The following is a 16,744-nucleotide window of genomic DNA, read 5'->3' as shown; positions in this document are numbered from 1 at the left end:
CTACTTCTCCGCCATCTTGCCTTCCCTCTGATGGTACATTTCTTCCTAGAGAAGCCTGATGGTACGTTTCTTGCTAGTGGTTTAAAAGAAAACAACATACAAAGACAATTTTGTGTTATATACTGGCTACTACTGTAGTCACTACTTACAGTAGAATCTCTGAATTTTGAGTATGCAAATATAGGAGGACATTAGTACAGGTTGTCTAATTCCAGGCTCATTCTGTATAATAAGGTGGTGAGGAATCCCAGTGTTTTGCCTAGGATCCACTTAGATATGAAACAATGCTGAGCTTGTAGGTGAAGCATATTCTGTAGTTATGGTCATTTGGGATTGGCACCTTCCACAAGTGAAGCTTTTGTATTTTTATGAGGCTTTCACTCCCTTGATAATTGGGCAAGAAACAAATTACTTTCTTTTCTGTGTTCCACCAAATTTAATTAATGCCTAGTAAGAAGAAACCAAAATTGCTGGCTTTGAACTGGTTGTTTCTTCGCTATAGCTATCTGATGACTGTGATGTTGATTTGATATTAACATATTGCAGATTCCATTTCCTGATCCATTTCTTGCACAGATAAAATATCTCCATGTACTTGTGTAGGTGGTCTTTTTTTAAAGATTATTTATTTATTTGACAGAGAGAGATCACAAGTAGGCAGAGAGAGGAGGAAAGCAGCCTCCCTGCCGAGCAGAAAACCCAATGCGGGACCCTGGGATCATGACCCGAGTCAAAGGCAGAGGCTTTAACCCACTGAGCCACCCAGGCGCCCCTGTGTAGGTGGTCTTAAGGTCTTAAGGGCCTGCCTGTTGTTATGAAGGGAGGGAGATGCTAGTGGATCTTGCTGGGGCTAGTTAGTTCATTAGAAAAGAGATGAGGAATGGAATCTAGAACTTAATGCAGATATATTATCAGAATGCAGAGTTTCTGATCAAGCTGTATCAGTTTGTCTCTCAATCTGACCTATCAATTAACTGAGCAGTTGATGAGGAAGACTCTAGTAGACATGATCGAATGAATAATTTTGGATCATAGGATGAAGTTCAGTATAATGATTCTTTCAGCTTGAATTGTCTTTGAGAATTGTCTGACAATTGTCTCTGAAGGTGTCTCTGACATACGAGATGTACTAGATCCTTATTGGAAGCTACTGATTGCAATGTTCTAGAAAAAGCATTAGGATACAGAAGATAGGATACAGAATATTAGGTGCATGATGGGGAATGGAAAGTTCTTGTTCAGTGGATACATAATTTTAGTTCTGCAAGATGGAAAAAGTTTTCTGAAGATGGTTCGCAGTTATGGTTACATAGCATGAAGTGTACACTGAGCTGTACACTTAAAACTGGTTATAATGGATAATTTTATATCATGCATATTTACCACAGTTTTAAAAAATATTGATACCTGAATCTCACTCCAGGATATTTTAACATAATTGATCTTGGGTGTGCTTAGCTTTTTTTGTTTTTTAATGCTCTTCAGGTGATTCCCAGGAATGAGACTCAGTGATCCAGTCTTAGAGCAAGACTCATCTAGTGGCAGGAATATAAACTTTTTTTTCTTGATTTGTAAAAGCTACATGGGTAGGTCCTACACCAAATATTCTGAGTGCATGGAAAAGATTCTTGCCTTAGCTAAGGTGAGAAAGTGCTGGGTATCTACCCCGAATTTTTGCCTTATGTGATGATAAGAATGGAATTTATCAAAAACTGTTCTGTCAGTGTTTTTTTTCCCTAAGGCTACAAGTCCACCCAAGTGACAATTTTCCTTTGCTTCTCTTTAAAAAAGGGGACAATATTACTCCATTGATGACTAACAGTATTCATGATACTTCTTATATGTATTTGAAAGTTCTTCCCCTCTAGTCAGGCTTGCCTTATCTCTGTGCTGTGGGTATCCTCCCCCCAGAAGACCTGTGCAAACCTTACCAACACCACATCTTTTGACCCCTTTGTGGGGCTTTGGTCCTGACAGTGGCAGTAGTAGGTCACCTAATGGAAGACAGACAAGTAAATATTGCTGAAACTGCATGGGCTTCCCCCTCCCACATTAAGGATTTACCCTGGCTCACCCCAGGTGAAAAGGAACAGTCTATAAGCCTTGTTAAAACTGTTTCCCCACCTCCCAGCACTTTTGGTATATGTCCCTTTTCATATACCTTTAGCTGGACTCCATACAAAGCAGTGTGCAAGTAGCCCCAGCAGGAACCAGGACCATTCCAAAATGATTCCTGTCCCAAGAAAAGGGGAAGATAACAATAAACACCAGACCAACTGTCCACAGCAGTGGGCTGTGTGCAGACATCTGGTCTGACTGCAGCAGGCCTTATCCACCAACAGAACTCCTCAGGGGAACAACACAGGGAGAGTGCCCTGCAATTAGGTGCTACTTCATCTCTGGCAAATTCCTGGTCTGACTCAACTCAAGCCAAAGGCAGCCCCAGACTGGCCCATGAACAATACAGGGGCTAAACCCTGCCCAAAACAGACCAAGTGAGCCATTGCTGATGATTGAAGTGAAGGCAGACACAACTCAACCATAATAGTAAGAGGACCACAGCATACATAGGAGATTCTCTTAAAGCACATCAAACTGCAGGGCGCCCAGGACCTCTTCATAAAGAGACTACTTTTAAAAGCAGGAGACATAGTTGAATTTCCTAAAACATCAAAATAGACCTAGAGAGTTAAACAAAATGAAACAGAGGAATACCCAAAGGGATAAAATAGCACAAAATCTCAGCAAGACAAATAAACAAAATAGGGATGAGCAATATGCCTGATAGAGAATTTAAAGTAAAGGTCATAAACATAATCACTGCACTTGAGAAAAGAGTGGGTTACATCATAGAGACCCTCAAAACAGATAAAAAAGAACCAGAGATGAAGAAAACAATAAATGATAGTAGTAGTATCCTAGAGGGGCTAAATAGTAGACTAGAAAAAGCAAAAGAATGGATCAGAGACCTGGAGGACAGTAATGGAAAGTGATCAGCCTGAGCAGGTGAGAGAAAAGAAATTGTGCAAAATGAGAATAGATTTATTCTTATGGTTATCAACCATAATAACATTTCATTTTAGAGATTCCAAAGGAGAAGAGAGAGAAAAAGAGAAAGAAAATGTATTTGAAGAAATAATAGCTGAAAACATCCAAATCTGGGGAAGGAAACAACTTCATATTTAAGAAGCACAGAGACCTGCCAACAAAATCAACTGAGAAGGTCCACACTCTTTACACGTAATAAATAAAATGGCATAAAGTAGTGATTAAAGAGAGAATTTTTTAATGAACAAGAGAAAAGAAGGCAATATTACAAGGGAAGCCATTATCACCTGAATTTTCAGGAGAAACTTTGCACATGGAAGGGAGGGGCATGATATATTCAAAGTGCCGAAAGGGAACAATCTATAACAGAGAATATTCTATCCAGCAGGCCTGTCATTCAAAATAGGGGAGACAAAGAATTTCCTAGATAAACAAAAGTTAAAGGAATTCATCACCATGAAACCAGCTCTTAGAAATTCTCTGAATGGTAAAAATAGTCCATAAACAAAAGTAAGAAAAGTAGGAAACTGAAAATTCATAAAAATAAGTATATCTATAAAAATCAGTCAAAGAACTCACAAAATAGAATGTTAAGTATGATGCCATATCCCTAAAACATGGGGAAAGAGTGAAAAATGGATTCAAACTTAAGTGATCATCAATTAAACATAGACTGCTATATGCAGAATGTGTATATAAATTTATTGGTAACCATATAGCAAAACCAGTAATAGGTATGCAGGAAATAAAAATCAAGGAATCCAAGTATATCACCAAAAAACACCAGCTTATCATGAGAGAAGAGAGCACAACAGAAAGAAGTAGAGAAAACAAAAAATAACTATGAAACAAACAAAATGGCAATGAATATATTACTTTCAATAATTACTTTGAATGTAAATGGACTAAATACTGCATTCAAAAGACATATGGTGTCAGAATGGATAAGGAAAAGTTCAGAAGGAACTCAAACACCTGGAAGCTAAAGACCACCTTGCTTAAGAATGCTTGGATCAACCAGGAGATCAAAGATGAACTGAAACAATTCATGGAAACCAATGAGAATGAAGACACGTCGGTCCAAAACCTATGGGATACAGCAAAGGCGGTTCTAAGGGGGAAATACATAGCCATCCAAGCCTCCCTCAAAAACATTGAAAAATCCAGAATACACCAGCTGTCTCTACACCTTAAAGAACTGGAGAATCAACAACAAGTCAAACCAACTCCACATGCAAGAAGGGAAATAATCAAGATTAGAGCAGAGATCAATGAGGTAGAAACGAGAGATACAGTAGAACGTATCAATGAAACTAGAAGCTGGTTTTTTGAAAGAATCAATAAGATCAATAAACCATTGGCCACACTAATCCAAAAGAAAAGAGAGAAACCCCAAATTAATAAAATTATGAATGAAAAGGGAGAGATCACAACTAACACCAAGGAAATAGAAACAATCATCAGAAATTATTACCAACAGTTATATGCCAATAAGCTAAGCAACCTAGATGAAATGGATGCATTCCTGGAAAGCTACAAACTCCCAAAATTGAACCAGGAAGAAATTGGCAACCTGAATAGACCGATATCTAGTAATGAGATTGAAGCAGTGATCAAAAACCTCCCAAAAAACAAGAGCCCAGGACCTGACAGATTCTCTGGGGAATTCTACCAAACTTTCAAAGAAGAAATAACACCAATTCTCCTGAAGCTGTTCCAAAAAATTGAAGCAGAAGGAAAACTTTCAGACTCTTTTTATGAAGCCAGCATTACCCTGATCCCCAAACCAGGCAAAGACCCTACCAAAAAGGAGAATTTCAGCCCAATATCACTGATGAATATGGATGCAAAGATTCTCAACAAGATCCTAGCAAACAGGATCCAGCAGCACATTCAAAAGATTATCCACCATGACCAGGTGGGATTCATCCCTGGGTTGCAAGGTTGGTTCAACATTCGCAAATCAATCAGTGTGATAGAACACATCAATAAGAGAAGAGAGAAGAACCACATGGTCCTCTCAATTGATGCAGAAAAAGCATTTGACAAAATCCAGCATCCGTTCCTGATGAAAACGCTTCAAAGTATAGGGATAGAGGGAACATTCCTGAACTTCATAAAATCTATCTATGAAAGACCCACAGCAAATATCATCTTCAATGGGAAAAAGCTTGCAGCCTTCCCGTTGAGATCAGGAACACGACAAGGATGCCCACTCTCACCACTCTTGTTCAACATAGTATTAGAAGTTCTAGCAACGGCAATCAGACAACAAAGAGAAATAAAAGGTATCCAAATTGGCAAGGAAGAAGTCAAACTCTCTCTCTTCGCAGATGACATGATTCTTTATATGGAAAACCCCAAAGACTCCACCCCCAAACTACTAGAACTCATACAGCAATTCAGTAACGTGGCAGGATACAAAGTCAATGTACAGAAATCAGTGGCTTTCTTATACACCAACAATGAAAATACAGAAAGGGAAATTAGAGAATCGATTCCATTTACTATAGCACCAAGAACCATAAGATACCTGGGCATAAACCTAACCAAAGAAGTAAAGGACCTGTACTCGAGGAACTACAGAACACTCATGAAAGAAATTGAAGAAGACACAAAAAGATGGAAGACTGTTCCATGCTCTTGGATTGGAAGAATAAACATTGTTAAAATGTCTATACTGCCTAGAGCAATCTATACTTTTAATGCCATTCTGATCAAAATTCCACCGATATTTTTCAAAGAGCTGGAGCAAATAATCCTAAAATTTGTATGGAGCCAGAGGAGACCCCGAATTACTAAGGAAATGTTGAAAAACAAAAACAAAACTGGCGGCATCACGTTACCCGATTTCAAGCTTTACTACAAAGCTGTGATCACCAAGACAGCGTGGTACTGGCATAAAAACAGACACATAGACCAGTGGAACAGAATGGAGAGCCCAGATATGGACCCTCAACTCTATGGTCAAATAATCTTTGACAAAACAGGAAAAAATATCCAATGGAAAAAAGACAGTCTCTTCAATAAACGGTGCTGGGAAAACTGGACAGCGATATGTAGAAGAATGAAACTGGACCATTCTCTTACACCGTACACAAAGATAAACTCGAAATGGATAAAAGACCTCAACATGAGACAGGAATCTATCAGAATCCTAGAGGAGAACATAGGCAGTAACCTCTTCGATATCAGCCACAGCAACTTCTTTCAAGATATGTCTCCAAAGGCCAAGGAAACAAAAGCAAAAATGAACTTTTGGGACTTCATCAAGATCAAAAGCTTTGGCACAGCAAAGGAAACAGTCAACAAAACAAAGAGGCAACCCACGGAATGGGAGAAGAAATTTGCAAATGACAGTACAGACAAAAGGTTGATATCCAGGATCTATAAAGAACTTCTCAAACTCAACACACACAAAACAGATAATCATATCAAAAAATGGGCAGAAGATATGAACAGACACTTCTCCAATGAAGACATAGAAATGTCTATCATTCACATGAAAAAATGTTCATTATCACTAGCCATCAGGGAGATTGAAATTAAAACAACATTGAGATACCACCTAACACCAGTTCGAATGGCCAAAATTAGCAAGACAGGAAACAACATGTGTTGGAGAGGATGTGGAGAAAGGGGAACCCTCTTCCACTGTTGGTGGGAATACATGTTAGTGCAGCCACTTTGGAGAACAGTGTGGAGATTCCTTAAGAAATTAGAAATAGAGCTTCCCTATGACCCTGCAATTGCACTGCTCGGTATTTACCCCAAAGATACAGATGTAGTGAAAAGAAGGGCCATTTGTACCCCAATGTTTATTGCAGCAATGGCTACGGTCGCCAAACTGTGGAAAGAACCAAGATGCCCTTCAACGGATGAATGGATAAGGAAGATGTGGTCCATATACACAATGGAGTATTATGCCTCCATCAGAAAGGACGAATACCCAACTTTTGTAGCAACATGGACAGGACTGGAAGAAATTATGCTGAGCAAAATAAGTCAAGCGGAGAGAGTCAAGTATCATATGGTCTCACTTATTTGTGGAGCATAACAAATAACATGGAGGACATGGGGAGATGGAGAGGAGAGGGAGTTGAGGGAATCTGGAAGGGGAGATGAACCATGAGAGACTATGGACTCTGAAAAACAACCAGAGGGTTATGAAGGGGCGGCAGGGGGGTGGGGGGGTGGGAGGTTGAGGAACCAGGTGGTGGGTAATAGGGAGGGCACGTACTGCATGGAGCACTGGGTGTGATGCCAAAACAATAAACACTGTTATGCTGTAAATAAACAAATAAATATAAATATAAAAAAAAAAAAGAAAAAAGACCCACTTCTTTTTTTCTTTATTAAAAATTAATATTTTAAATTAAAAAAATATAAATATATTTATATTTATAAGTTATAAATATAAATATAATAATATAATAAATAAATATATAATTTATATAAATTTAAATAAATTATAAATAAATAATAAATAAATATAAGAAAACAAGACCCACTTCTTTTTTTCTTTATTAAAAATTAATAATTTTAAATTAAAAAATACAAATATAAATATATTTATATTTATAAATTATAAATATAAATATATTTATATTTATAAATATAAATATATTTATATTTATAAATATAAATATATTTATATTTATAAATATAAATATAAATATATTTTAAATTTATAAATATAAAAAAATTAAAAATTAAAAAATTTATTTTTTTTTAGTGTTTCAAGATTCATTGTTTATGCACCACACCCAGTGCTTCACGCAATACGTGCCCTCCATAATACCCACCAACAGGCTCACCCAATTCCCCACCTCTCTCCCCTCCAAAGCCCTCACTTTGTTTCTCAGAGTCTACAGTCTCTCATGGTTTGTCTCCCCCTCCAATTTCCAACTTTATATTTCATATGTTTCATGTTCACAGCAAAATTCAACAGAAAGTTTACTTATCTCACTGGCCCTACACATGCATGTCCTCCCCTATATAAGTGCCCCTATGAATGCATGTCCTTCCCTGTGTAAGCGTCATGGACTAGAGTGGCACATTGGTGAGAGTTCATGAACCTACATTAACATGTCATTATCATCCAAAGTCCACATTTTAATTTTAGGGTTCACTTTGGTGTTGTATATTTTATAGGTTTGGACAGATGGATAATAGCAGGAATCCATCAATATAGTACCACAGTATTTTCACACTTTCTATTTATTATTTCCCCTTATTGATCATTTAACTGTCTCCATACTTCATCCACTTCCAGAGTGTCATGGACTTGGAATCATATAGTGTGTAGCCTTTTTCAGATTGACTTCTTTATATTTAAGGTTTTCTTTATAAAACATGACGAATTTCTTTTTAACAATGATTAATATTTTCTTGTCTGGATGAACCACTGTTTATTCATCTACTGAAGTACCTCTTTGTTGCTTTCATATTTCAGCATTTATAAATTATGTCCTTGGTAGAGTTTGCAGGGTTTTTTTTTTTCCATTTTATTTATTTTTTCAGCGTAACAGTATTCATTCTTTTTGCACAACACCCAGTGCTCCATGCAAAACGTGCCCTCCCCATTACCGAGTTTGCAGGTTTTTTCATTTGTTTGTTTTTTGAGTTGGCGGGTTTTTTTGTGACCATAAATTTTCTGCTTCTTTGGGTAAATACCAGTGAATGCAGTTGCAGGATCACATGTTAAGAATATGTTCCAGAAGCACTGGGTGTGGTGCAAAAACAATGAATACTGTTATGCTGAAAAGAAATTTAAAAAAAGAAAAAAAAAGAAAAAAGAATATGTTCCAGAGGGAGAGAGAAGCAGAGAGTGTAGGGAGCTCGATGTGCGACTCGATCCCAGGACCCTGGGATCATGACCTGAGCCTTAGGCAGATGCCTAACCAACTGAGCCACCCAGGCGCCCCCTCGTAAAGATTTTGTACAAGTTTTGTTAGATGTATTCCTAAGCATTTTGTATTTTTGTGGTATTATATAAATGACATTTTACTTTAATTTCAAATCCCACTTATTTATTAATAGCATATAGACAAGCAGTTAATTCTTGTCTGCTAACACTGTATCATGTAGGCTTGTAATCATTTATTGGTTCTTTGATTCTAGGGGCTTTCTTTTTTCCTTATTTTCTTTTATTTATTTATTTGAGAGAGAGAGTGCATGCACAGGCAGGGGGAAGAAGTAGAGGGAGAGGGAGAAGCAGACTCCCTGTTGAGTAAGGACCTGCATTGAGTTAAGTTGAGTTAAGTTAACTTACCCCGTTGAGTTAAGTCCTGCATTGATGCAGGACTCAATCCCAAGACCCTGGAAGTATGAAATAAGGCAGACGCTTATTCGACTGAGCCACCTAGGGGCCCTGTGCGGACTTTTCTTGTTTCTTTTTTGATTGGTTCTTTCTTTTTTTATTAGTTATTGCCAACAAAATATCACCCAATAATCAACTATTAAGGAAATTTGAGTCTGTGAAATGTTAATTCTTTCATCGCAGTGCTAATGATAAGTTGTATGTCTGACACTAAGGACTAATTATTTAATAAGATGGATCTGAATTTTTTTGGTCTAAATACTTTTATTTATTTTAAAGGATCTTTGTAGAATAAAATATTTCTTTTTATTTATGTAGCCTTTTCAGGATGTTCAACAAATACTAAATACAATCCACTTCAGATTAAAGCGGAAATAGCAAGTCATCGGGATAGGGTGAGTAAAATGAGTGTTTATCACAAGTAGAAGCACCATATTTTTTTTATGTGTGTGTGTTGTTTTGTTTCGCTTGGTATAGTTTAGTTTTTATTGATGATACATGATAAGCTATCTGAAGCTTCTCATTTTTTTCAGGGGGTCTGGGATGGAAACTGTGGAGGTCAGGATATTGTCATTGTATTGGGGGATGACCATGTGCATTTTTTTGTGCAAGGTCACTGAACATGGTTTATTTAGGAAGAAAAATATTTCATGTTAAAACCTTAGCTCATCTAACAGAAAATTGCTTGTATACATCTTAGTGTTATGGGGCAAGATTCACTTCCATTTGAAATTATTTTTGGACGATAGGCCCTAATCTCCATGGACTGATTCCCTTTATTAGTGGGATGCCAGCCTTGACCGTCGGCAGCTTTAGCACCTGCCCGTGTCCCCTGGTTGCTGTAATCCTAGGGAGAGCCTTCCTGCAGTGCCGTTTGACCAGAAGGTTCTGAGGCCCCTTGCCAGTGACACTGGAGCTCACTATGTGCCGCCCCGGGTCATCCCTTCAGCCCCGTCTTGGGTGTAAGGGAAGGGGGACCGTCGTGTTGCAGTTGCAGCAAAGCGTGGCAGACACCTTGGAAACGAGGCCTCCTCCTCTGGTGTCTCGTTCCCGAAACCAGAATGTCTCAGGGCAGTGGTTCTCAAAGCCCGGCGCACCTGAGCAACACACGTGGGGCGTCAGTGAGACCTGGGAGCTGCCAGGCCCAGCCCCTGAGTCTTGACACCTGCAGTGGGTGCTGGAAGCTGCTGGTGGGGGCGCTCAGGGGACTGACTTTCCCGGGTGGGACAGCATCCTTTTAGCGACAGCGCTGCAGGGCTGGATCTAAGCAGTAAGCAGAGGGAAGGTGAAAACAGCGGGACGTGGTTTGCTGATGGTAACGGGTCATCAGCGCCTTGAAAAAGAGAGCGGTGGCCGCTTCCGCAGAGGCAGGAGCCTGTCCGGGATCCGGGAGGTTCGCATCTCCGTGGGACACTTCTTCCAGGATGGCCGCTGGGTGTAAGCCAGAGGGAAATCCGTGGATGGGGGAGGCGACCTGGTGGGTTGTGAGCTAATCCGGAACGTAGGTGACAGTGCGGACAACCGCCGACGTCATTTTCACCACATTTTCTTTGAGAAAAAAAAAAAAATGTCATTTGTCCTCAGCTTTCCAGACTGAAGCACGAGCTGACGCAGATGAAGCAGGAGCTGCAGTCCAAGGAGAAGGGGGTGGAGACCCTGCGAGAGTGAGTCTCCCCGATTGCGGGAGGGGCGCCCTTCCTGGCGGTTCCTCCTGTGCTCCCCGTGCACTGCCTGGCCTGGCGCTCCAGCCGGGCCAGCGTTCCCTTTTATGCTTTTCTTTATGCTCCTTTATTTCCCAACCCTAAAGCCTGAGACTCGTTCTTTTCCTTAAAGGTGCTCATTAGTTTAAATGGAAATATTTGGGAAAAAAAAGATTACTTCTGTATTTATGCTCATTGCATATAGCATTATAACTTATGTATGTGCAAATAAAGCTATATAATCATTAAATTAAGATATTAAATTAAATTATTAAATTAATAAATTAATCTTAATTAAGTTGTTTCAAATTAAATTTTAAAATTAAGTTCTCCATTCTCACAAGACCTATTTCAAGTGCTCAGTAGCCACAGGTGGTCAATTCAGGCTTTGTTCAATTGAGCATATTTGAGATATTTGGTTGTCCCATTATTAGTTTGTTCTGGATGCCCTGTGCACCTTAGAATATTTCACAGTATTCCTGATTTCTCCCAGTAGATGTCAATTAGTGCCTCTGTGATGTGGACAACCAATAATATACACCAACAATGACATATCTCTTGGGCAGGCAGATTTCACCACACTTGAGTACCATGGTGGTACTGGCCACTGAATTGGACAGCGCAGATAATATAACATTTACATCATCATACAACATTCCATTGTCTATCTGTCTTCCTCCTTTTTGAATCTTTATTCTCACTAAGAGTTTAGAAATGAATTTCTTATAGTTTGTCAGTTATACTGTCAACAAATTTAATGGACACAAGTTATTTTACAAATCATTACCTTGTTCTTAAAATTAATTGCTCACTTATTAAATGCTGTCATTCTCTATTTGCAGCATGTCTTCACCTTCTGAACTTGGGAACAAACTTTACATTTTTGTGCCATCTTTTCTCCTTCATTTATAAATAGTAACCATTGTGCCAGAATATTGTCTAGAATATTATACATGGTCAACCTTGAATTAATGGTAATAATCCATGTGGTTACTATCCTTTTTTCTTTAAGTATATGAAGGTACAGTTTCAGGTACATAATATAGTGATCCAACACTTCCGTACATTACTTAGTGCCCATCATCACCTGTTTCACCCATTCCTCATGCACCTCCCCTCTGGTAACCATCAGTGTGTTCTCTAGAGTTAGGACTCTGTTTCTCTTTACTCTTCTTTTCTTTTTCCTTCCTTTTCTTTTCTCTTCTTTAATTTTCCCTTTCCTTTCTTTTCTTTTCCTTCTTTTTCCATTCTTTTTCTTTCCTTTCCTCTTCTTTTTCTTTTTTTTGGCATGTTGCTTTTTTTCTTGTTCATTTCTTTTGTAAATTCCACATATGGGTGAACTCATATGGTATTTGTCTTTCTCTCACTGACTTATTTCACTTAACATAAATAATAATAGCCTTTACTTCCATCCATGTCAGTGCAAATGGTAATATTTCATTCTTTCTGATGGCTGAGTAATGTTATATTGTATATATAGCCCACATCTTCTTTATCCATTCATCTGTTGATCGACATCTGGGCTCTTTCCATAGTTTGGCTCTTGTTGATAAGCTGCTATAAAAATTCAGATGTGAGTATGACTTTGAATCTATATTTTTGTATCCTTTGAGTAGATACCTACTAGCACAATTGCTATGCCTTTTTTCCCCTTGCCTCTGGAGATGTGCGGAGCAATATGTTGCTACAGCCCAGCTCAAAGTGGGTGCTGCCTGCCATCTCCTCTAGGATGTTGCCAGATTCCTGTCTACTGTGTAGGTCTTTGGTCTGTTTTGAGTGGATTTCTGTGTATGGAGAAAGCAAGGGGTCCAGTGTCCTTCTTCTGCATGTGGCTGTTGGTCCAGCATTCCCACCACTGTTTGGGGAGGAGACTATCTTTTGTCCGTTGGATATTCATTCTCTCCTGCTCTGTCCAAGATTCCTTGACCAACAAGTGTAGGGTCCATGTCTGAGTTCTCCCTTCTGTTCCCTTGGTGCCAGGAACATACTGTCAGTGACAGCTGTGTCACTAGCCTGAGGTCCCGAAATGTGATGCTTCTGGGTTTGGTGTTCTTTCTCCTCTTTCCCTTTGCTCCTTCGAGGACTTGTTGTCTGGGGATTCCCTCTTTGAAGAAGCATTTGTTACAGTTCTGTGAAAAATGCTGGCATGATTTTTATAGGGATTGCTTTTTATGTGGACATGGCTGTTGGTCGTGACTGTACCCTGGAAATGGGACACATCTTTGACCTCTTCCTCTAGGTTTATTTCTAGGTAACAATATATTTTAAAATAATACTCTCTCTGAAGTAGTAGGACTTCATGATCGTGTTCCCCGGTAGCTTTCATACTTTTTGAACAGTGGAGTCTTTTTCCTTTTCCTTTCCTGCAAATGATATCTTCTGTAGAATCAGAATGTCTGAAACAGAGCAAAGGGAAGGTGCTGCTGAAACAGAGGGGAGGTCCCCAAGCCCTAGACAGGCTCTCTCTTTAGCTGTTCTTGATCCTTATGCCAGGACATGCTTGGAACAGAATGGAAACAGCTGTTTTAGGCAAATCTGCATTCTGTTTGAGGTCTCAGAGCCACTTGGATAGAGCTAAGGTGAAAGTGTAGGTCCGTGGCCTTGAAGTTGAACTGTCATTCTCCAAGGTGCTCTGCAGTGTCTACTGAGGGATGAATCCCAGAATGAGGGCTTCTGATCCCTCTCCCTGAGGGGACTTATGGCCTGTTTTCCTCTCTGTGACAGCCATTCCCATTATAGAACCTGATGCCCTAACAGGGTGCCTTGACCTGGACTCTTGACAGCCTTTCCCATCATAGAACCTGGTGTCTCAATTCCTGCATTTAGTGATGGCCACACTTAGGCTTTATTGCTATTAAAAGCCATAAGGAAGTCACAAAACTTAAGTATAAAGTGGAACTGACATGGATAGTGGCTCGCATTATAGCCTTAACACTACCTATGTGTGTCTGTACTTCCATGACTATTTGCTTAGCTTTCATTTTCAAGCAATTGAAAAAGTTTTGTTCTGTGTAGTGGAGTTTCATTTCTGCATGTGAATGTCAGTTTCAGATAATGATCTATTTGCAGTATTTTTCATCCTGGAGGACCAGAAGACCTGGTTAGTAGAAGGGCTGGTCATTGACTGTTACAAAGAAATCAGATTTCCTGGGCTTTGGGTGTTTTGTTTGAAAGTCTTACAGACTCAATGGATTAATAAAATTAAACTATAAAAATTAAATAAAATTGAATTACAGACATAAGTGTTTGTGTGTGTGTACATCTTTATCAGAGGATAAATAAAGGGAGACATTATTATGTAAATAAGTTCAGATTATTCATGAAGAAATTTGGGACAACTTCTTGGGAGATCTAGTGCTATGAGGTGGATGTTCTTTTATTTCTGCCTCACGTTAGAGACTCTTATTATCTGTACAACAGTGCAAATGTTCTTTTATTTTTATGTTTTCCTACATCATATGTCTTTGAGTTCCACATTCCCTGGATGAACAGCCCTATACAAGATATCTCACTCCCAGCCTGACCTCTAGATTGGAAATGGAGCGGAATTCCTATCTATTTCTGGTGTTGCTTTGTCCTTGTATAAAGAATAGTTCTGTATCACAGAACTCTTTCTACTCTCTTGCTAGCTATTTAGAAGTGTGTTAACAGTATAGAGTTCAGTCTAACTATAACTGTTTTATAAGGTGGACCAGATTAATATAATTAGTGTAAGAAGAGGCTCTTCCAACCTAGTGGTTCTGGGACTTAGTTGGTAGGTTAGTACATTTCCTAGTTGCTCCTGCAGAGAGTCTGTAGGCATTGAATATCTGTTAGGGACCTAGATAGTTTTGGTGATTAGCTGGGTTTGGGAACCCCATTGGAAGCTTAGCATCTTCATGAAGTCATCAAGGCTCTGAGGAGTTCAGAGACTTCTCCAAATGACACAGTTAACTTGCATAAGAGCTAGGTCTTGGAGTTCTTTCTGGACTTCTGGTTCCATTCGTTTCGCATCATGCTGCTCAACTATACAGGTGCTTCCACGGCAGAATTGGCATGGGTTATATTTATTTTGTTGTGAGGTAGTGCTGAGTAAGAAAGTAGAGGGTGGAGCCCTCATAGATACTGCAGTTGATTTGTACAAGTCTGTAAGTGTCTAATGGTTGGTAGTGAGGAACAAATCCAGTCATTTTGGTGGAAGTGGGTGTGGTTTTGAGGGACCATGTAAAAGTTTTAAAATGATTAAGGGCCATTATGCCTAGTGCTGCCATCCTCACTATTGGCTCCTAATTTTCCATAGCCACAAGTGCTTGTTCTGTGCCAGGGACATTCTGATGACACAAAGGTAATGTAGTGTCAGAGCTTACCACCTGATTCATTTACATGAACTGTTGAATAAAATGGCTGAAGTCAGGACTTAGTGAAACTAGAAAAAGATACCTCCATAGTACAAGTTTTAGTTCATGCTCACTTCCTCTGTGTGGGACAATCTACAGGTAAAAAAAATGTACTTTCTAATAAAAATATAAAAGTAAAGCCTTCTGCTTTGTACATACAAAAACATGTCATAGTAACATGTGTTTGAGAAACATTATGGAAGAATAGCCATGTGGCTAAGCAATGTTGGGATGTAAGTTTGTCATTATTGAATGTGTGGGGACCCATGATGTACCTGCATCCACTCTATGAAAGATGACTCAGGACTAGTTTCCATAAACATATCATTTGAGCTGAGGCAATCATAGCAATGCTGTTGAGCCCTAAGGCCTGATTCCAAGTGAGGGAATGGTTTCTTGCTTTTCCTGTTTGTCCTTCTCTTTCAAGGTTGCCAATGGTTCAACTCTGGGGTTAGAGTACCAGAGCTGGTGAGTTTTTTACTTTGTTTCCCATGAGTACACAGCTTCAGTGTTGTCCTGACAGTCAGAACAATCCCCGTAGAGATTACATGTAAGGCGTCCTGCCAGGTAGGCTTTCTCCTGACATTTTCTCCTTAAATGGGGAGAACATTAAACAGAGGTATAAAGAGTTGAAGCGACTTGCCCAGGGTTCTGGTGTAACCCTGGAGTCTTGCTGGTCTTCAGCAGCCTGCCAGGATGCTTCCGTGAGCGGAGAATCAGGGAGTGCGGCCTGGCCATCGTTGAGGATCCAGATTCCCTGGTCACGTGGGGGAAACAGTTTTGTGTAAGGACCGTTGGAATGGTGCCGCTGGAATCTGAAAGGACTGCTCATGGCTTTCTAGAGAAGGAGCTCATGCCACTTCTGGACTAAAGTATTTTAGCCTTCTTGGCCCTGAGGGCCTCCAAGGCTCAAGACCTAGATAGGGAAGGTGAGAGAAAGGGTGTGCTGTAGGAGACTGCCTGCTCTGTGAGAGCCGGAGCCAAGCCTTGGCTTGGTCAGTGCTCTGCTTCCACCACACAGACCATGCCTCCTGTGTGTAAGGGTATACTGGCCAGAAGGAGAGAGGGAAGGGTGAACAGAGAGAGGAGGAGAGAAGGAGGGAAAGGAGAGGGGGAGTGGGAGGTAGAGAGAGAGAAGTAAGGAAACGAGGAGAAGAATGGGACAAAGTAAACTAATTTGAATAAATATATGTGTGGATAAATGAAGGAAAGAAAAATGAATGTGTACATGTGCACAGACAGATATAAAAAAAAAACCAATCTAAAGAAAGGAGGAGTGAGTGATGGAGAAAAGACAA

At 39.5% G+C, this 16,744-nt stretch overlaps 1 protein-coding gene across 1 annotated transcript in view; it reads left to right on the top strand.

Annotated features, from left to right (window-relative positions):
• LOC123935787 (protein WWC3-like) overlaps positions 1 to 16,744 on the top strand; it is a 227,969-nt gene that overhangs the window by 124,034 nt on the left and 87,191 nt on the right. The window contains exons 4-5 of the mRNA XM_045996595.1: positions 9,689 to 9,765; positions 10,955 to 11,034. Coding sequence (XP_045852551.1) covers positions 9,689 to 9,765; positions 10,955 to 11,034 — 157 coding nt within the window. The remainder of the gene's footprint in view (positions 1 to 9,688; positions 9,766 to 10,954; positions 11,035 to 16,744) is intronic.

The sequence above is a fragment of the Meles meles genome, chromosome Y (assembly GCF_922984935.1).
Source record: "Meles meles chromosome Y, mMelMel3.1 paternal haplotype, whole genome shotgun sequence".
NCBI classification, from domain to species: domain Eukaryota; kingdom Metazoa; phylum Chordata; class Mammalia; order Carnivora; family Mustelidae; genus Meles; species Meles meles.
Note: the sequence above shows the minus strand (reverse complement) of the source record. Positions and strands in the feature narration are given on the sequence as shown.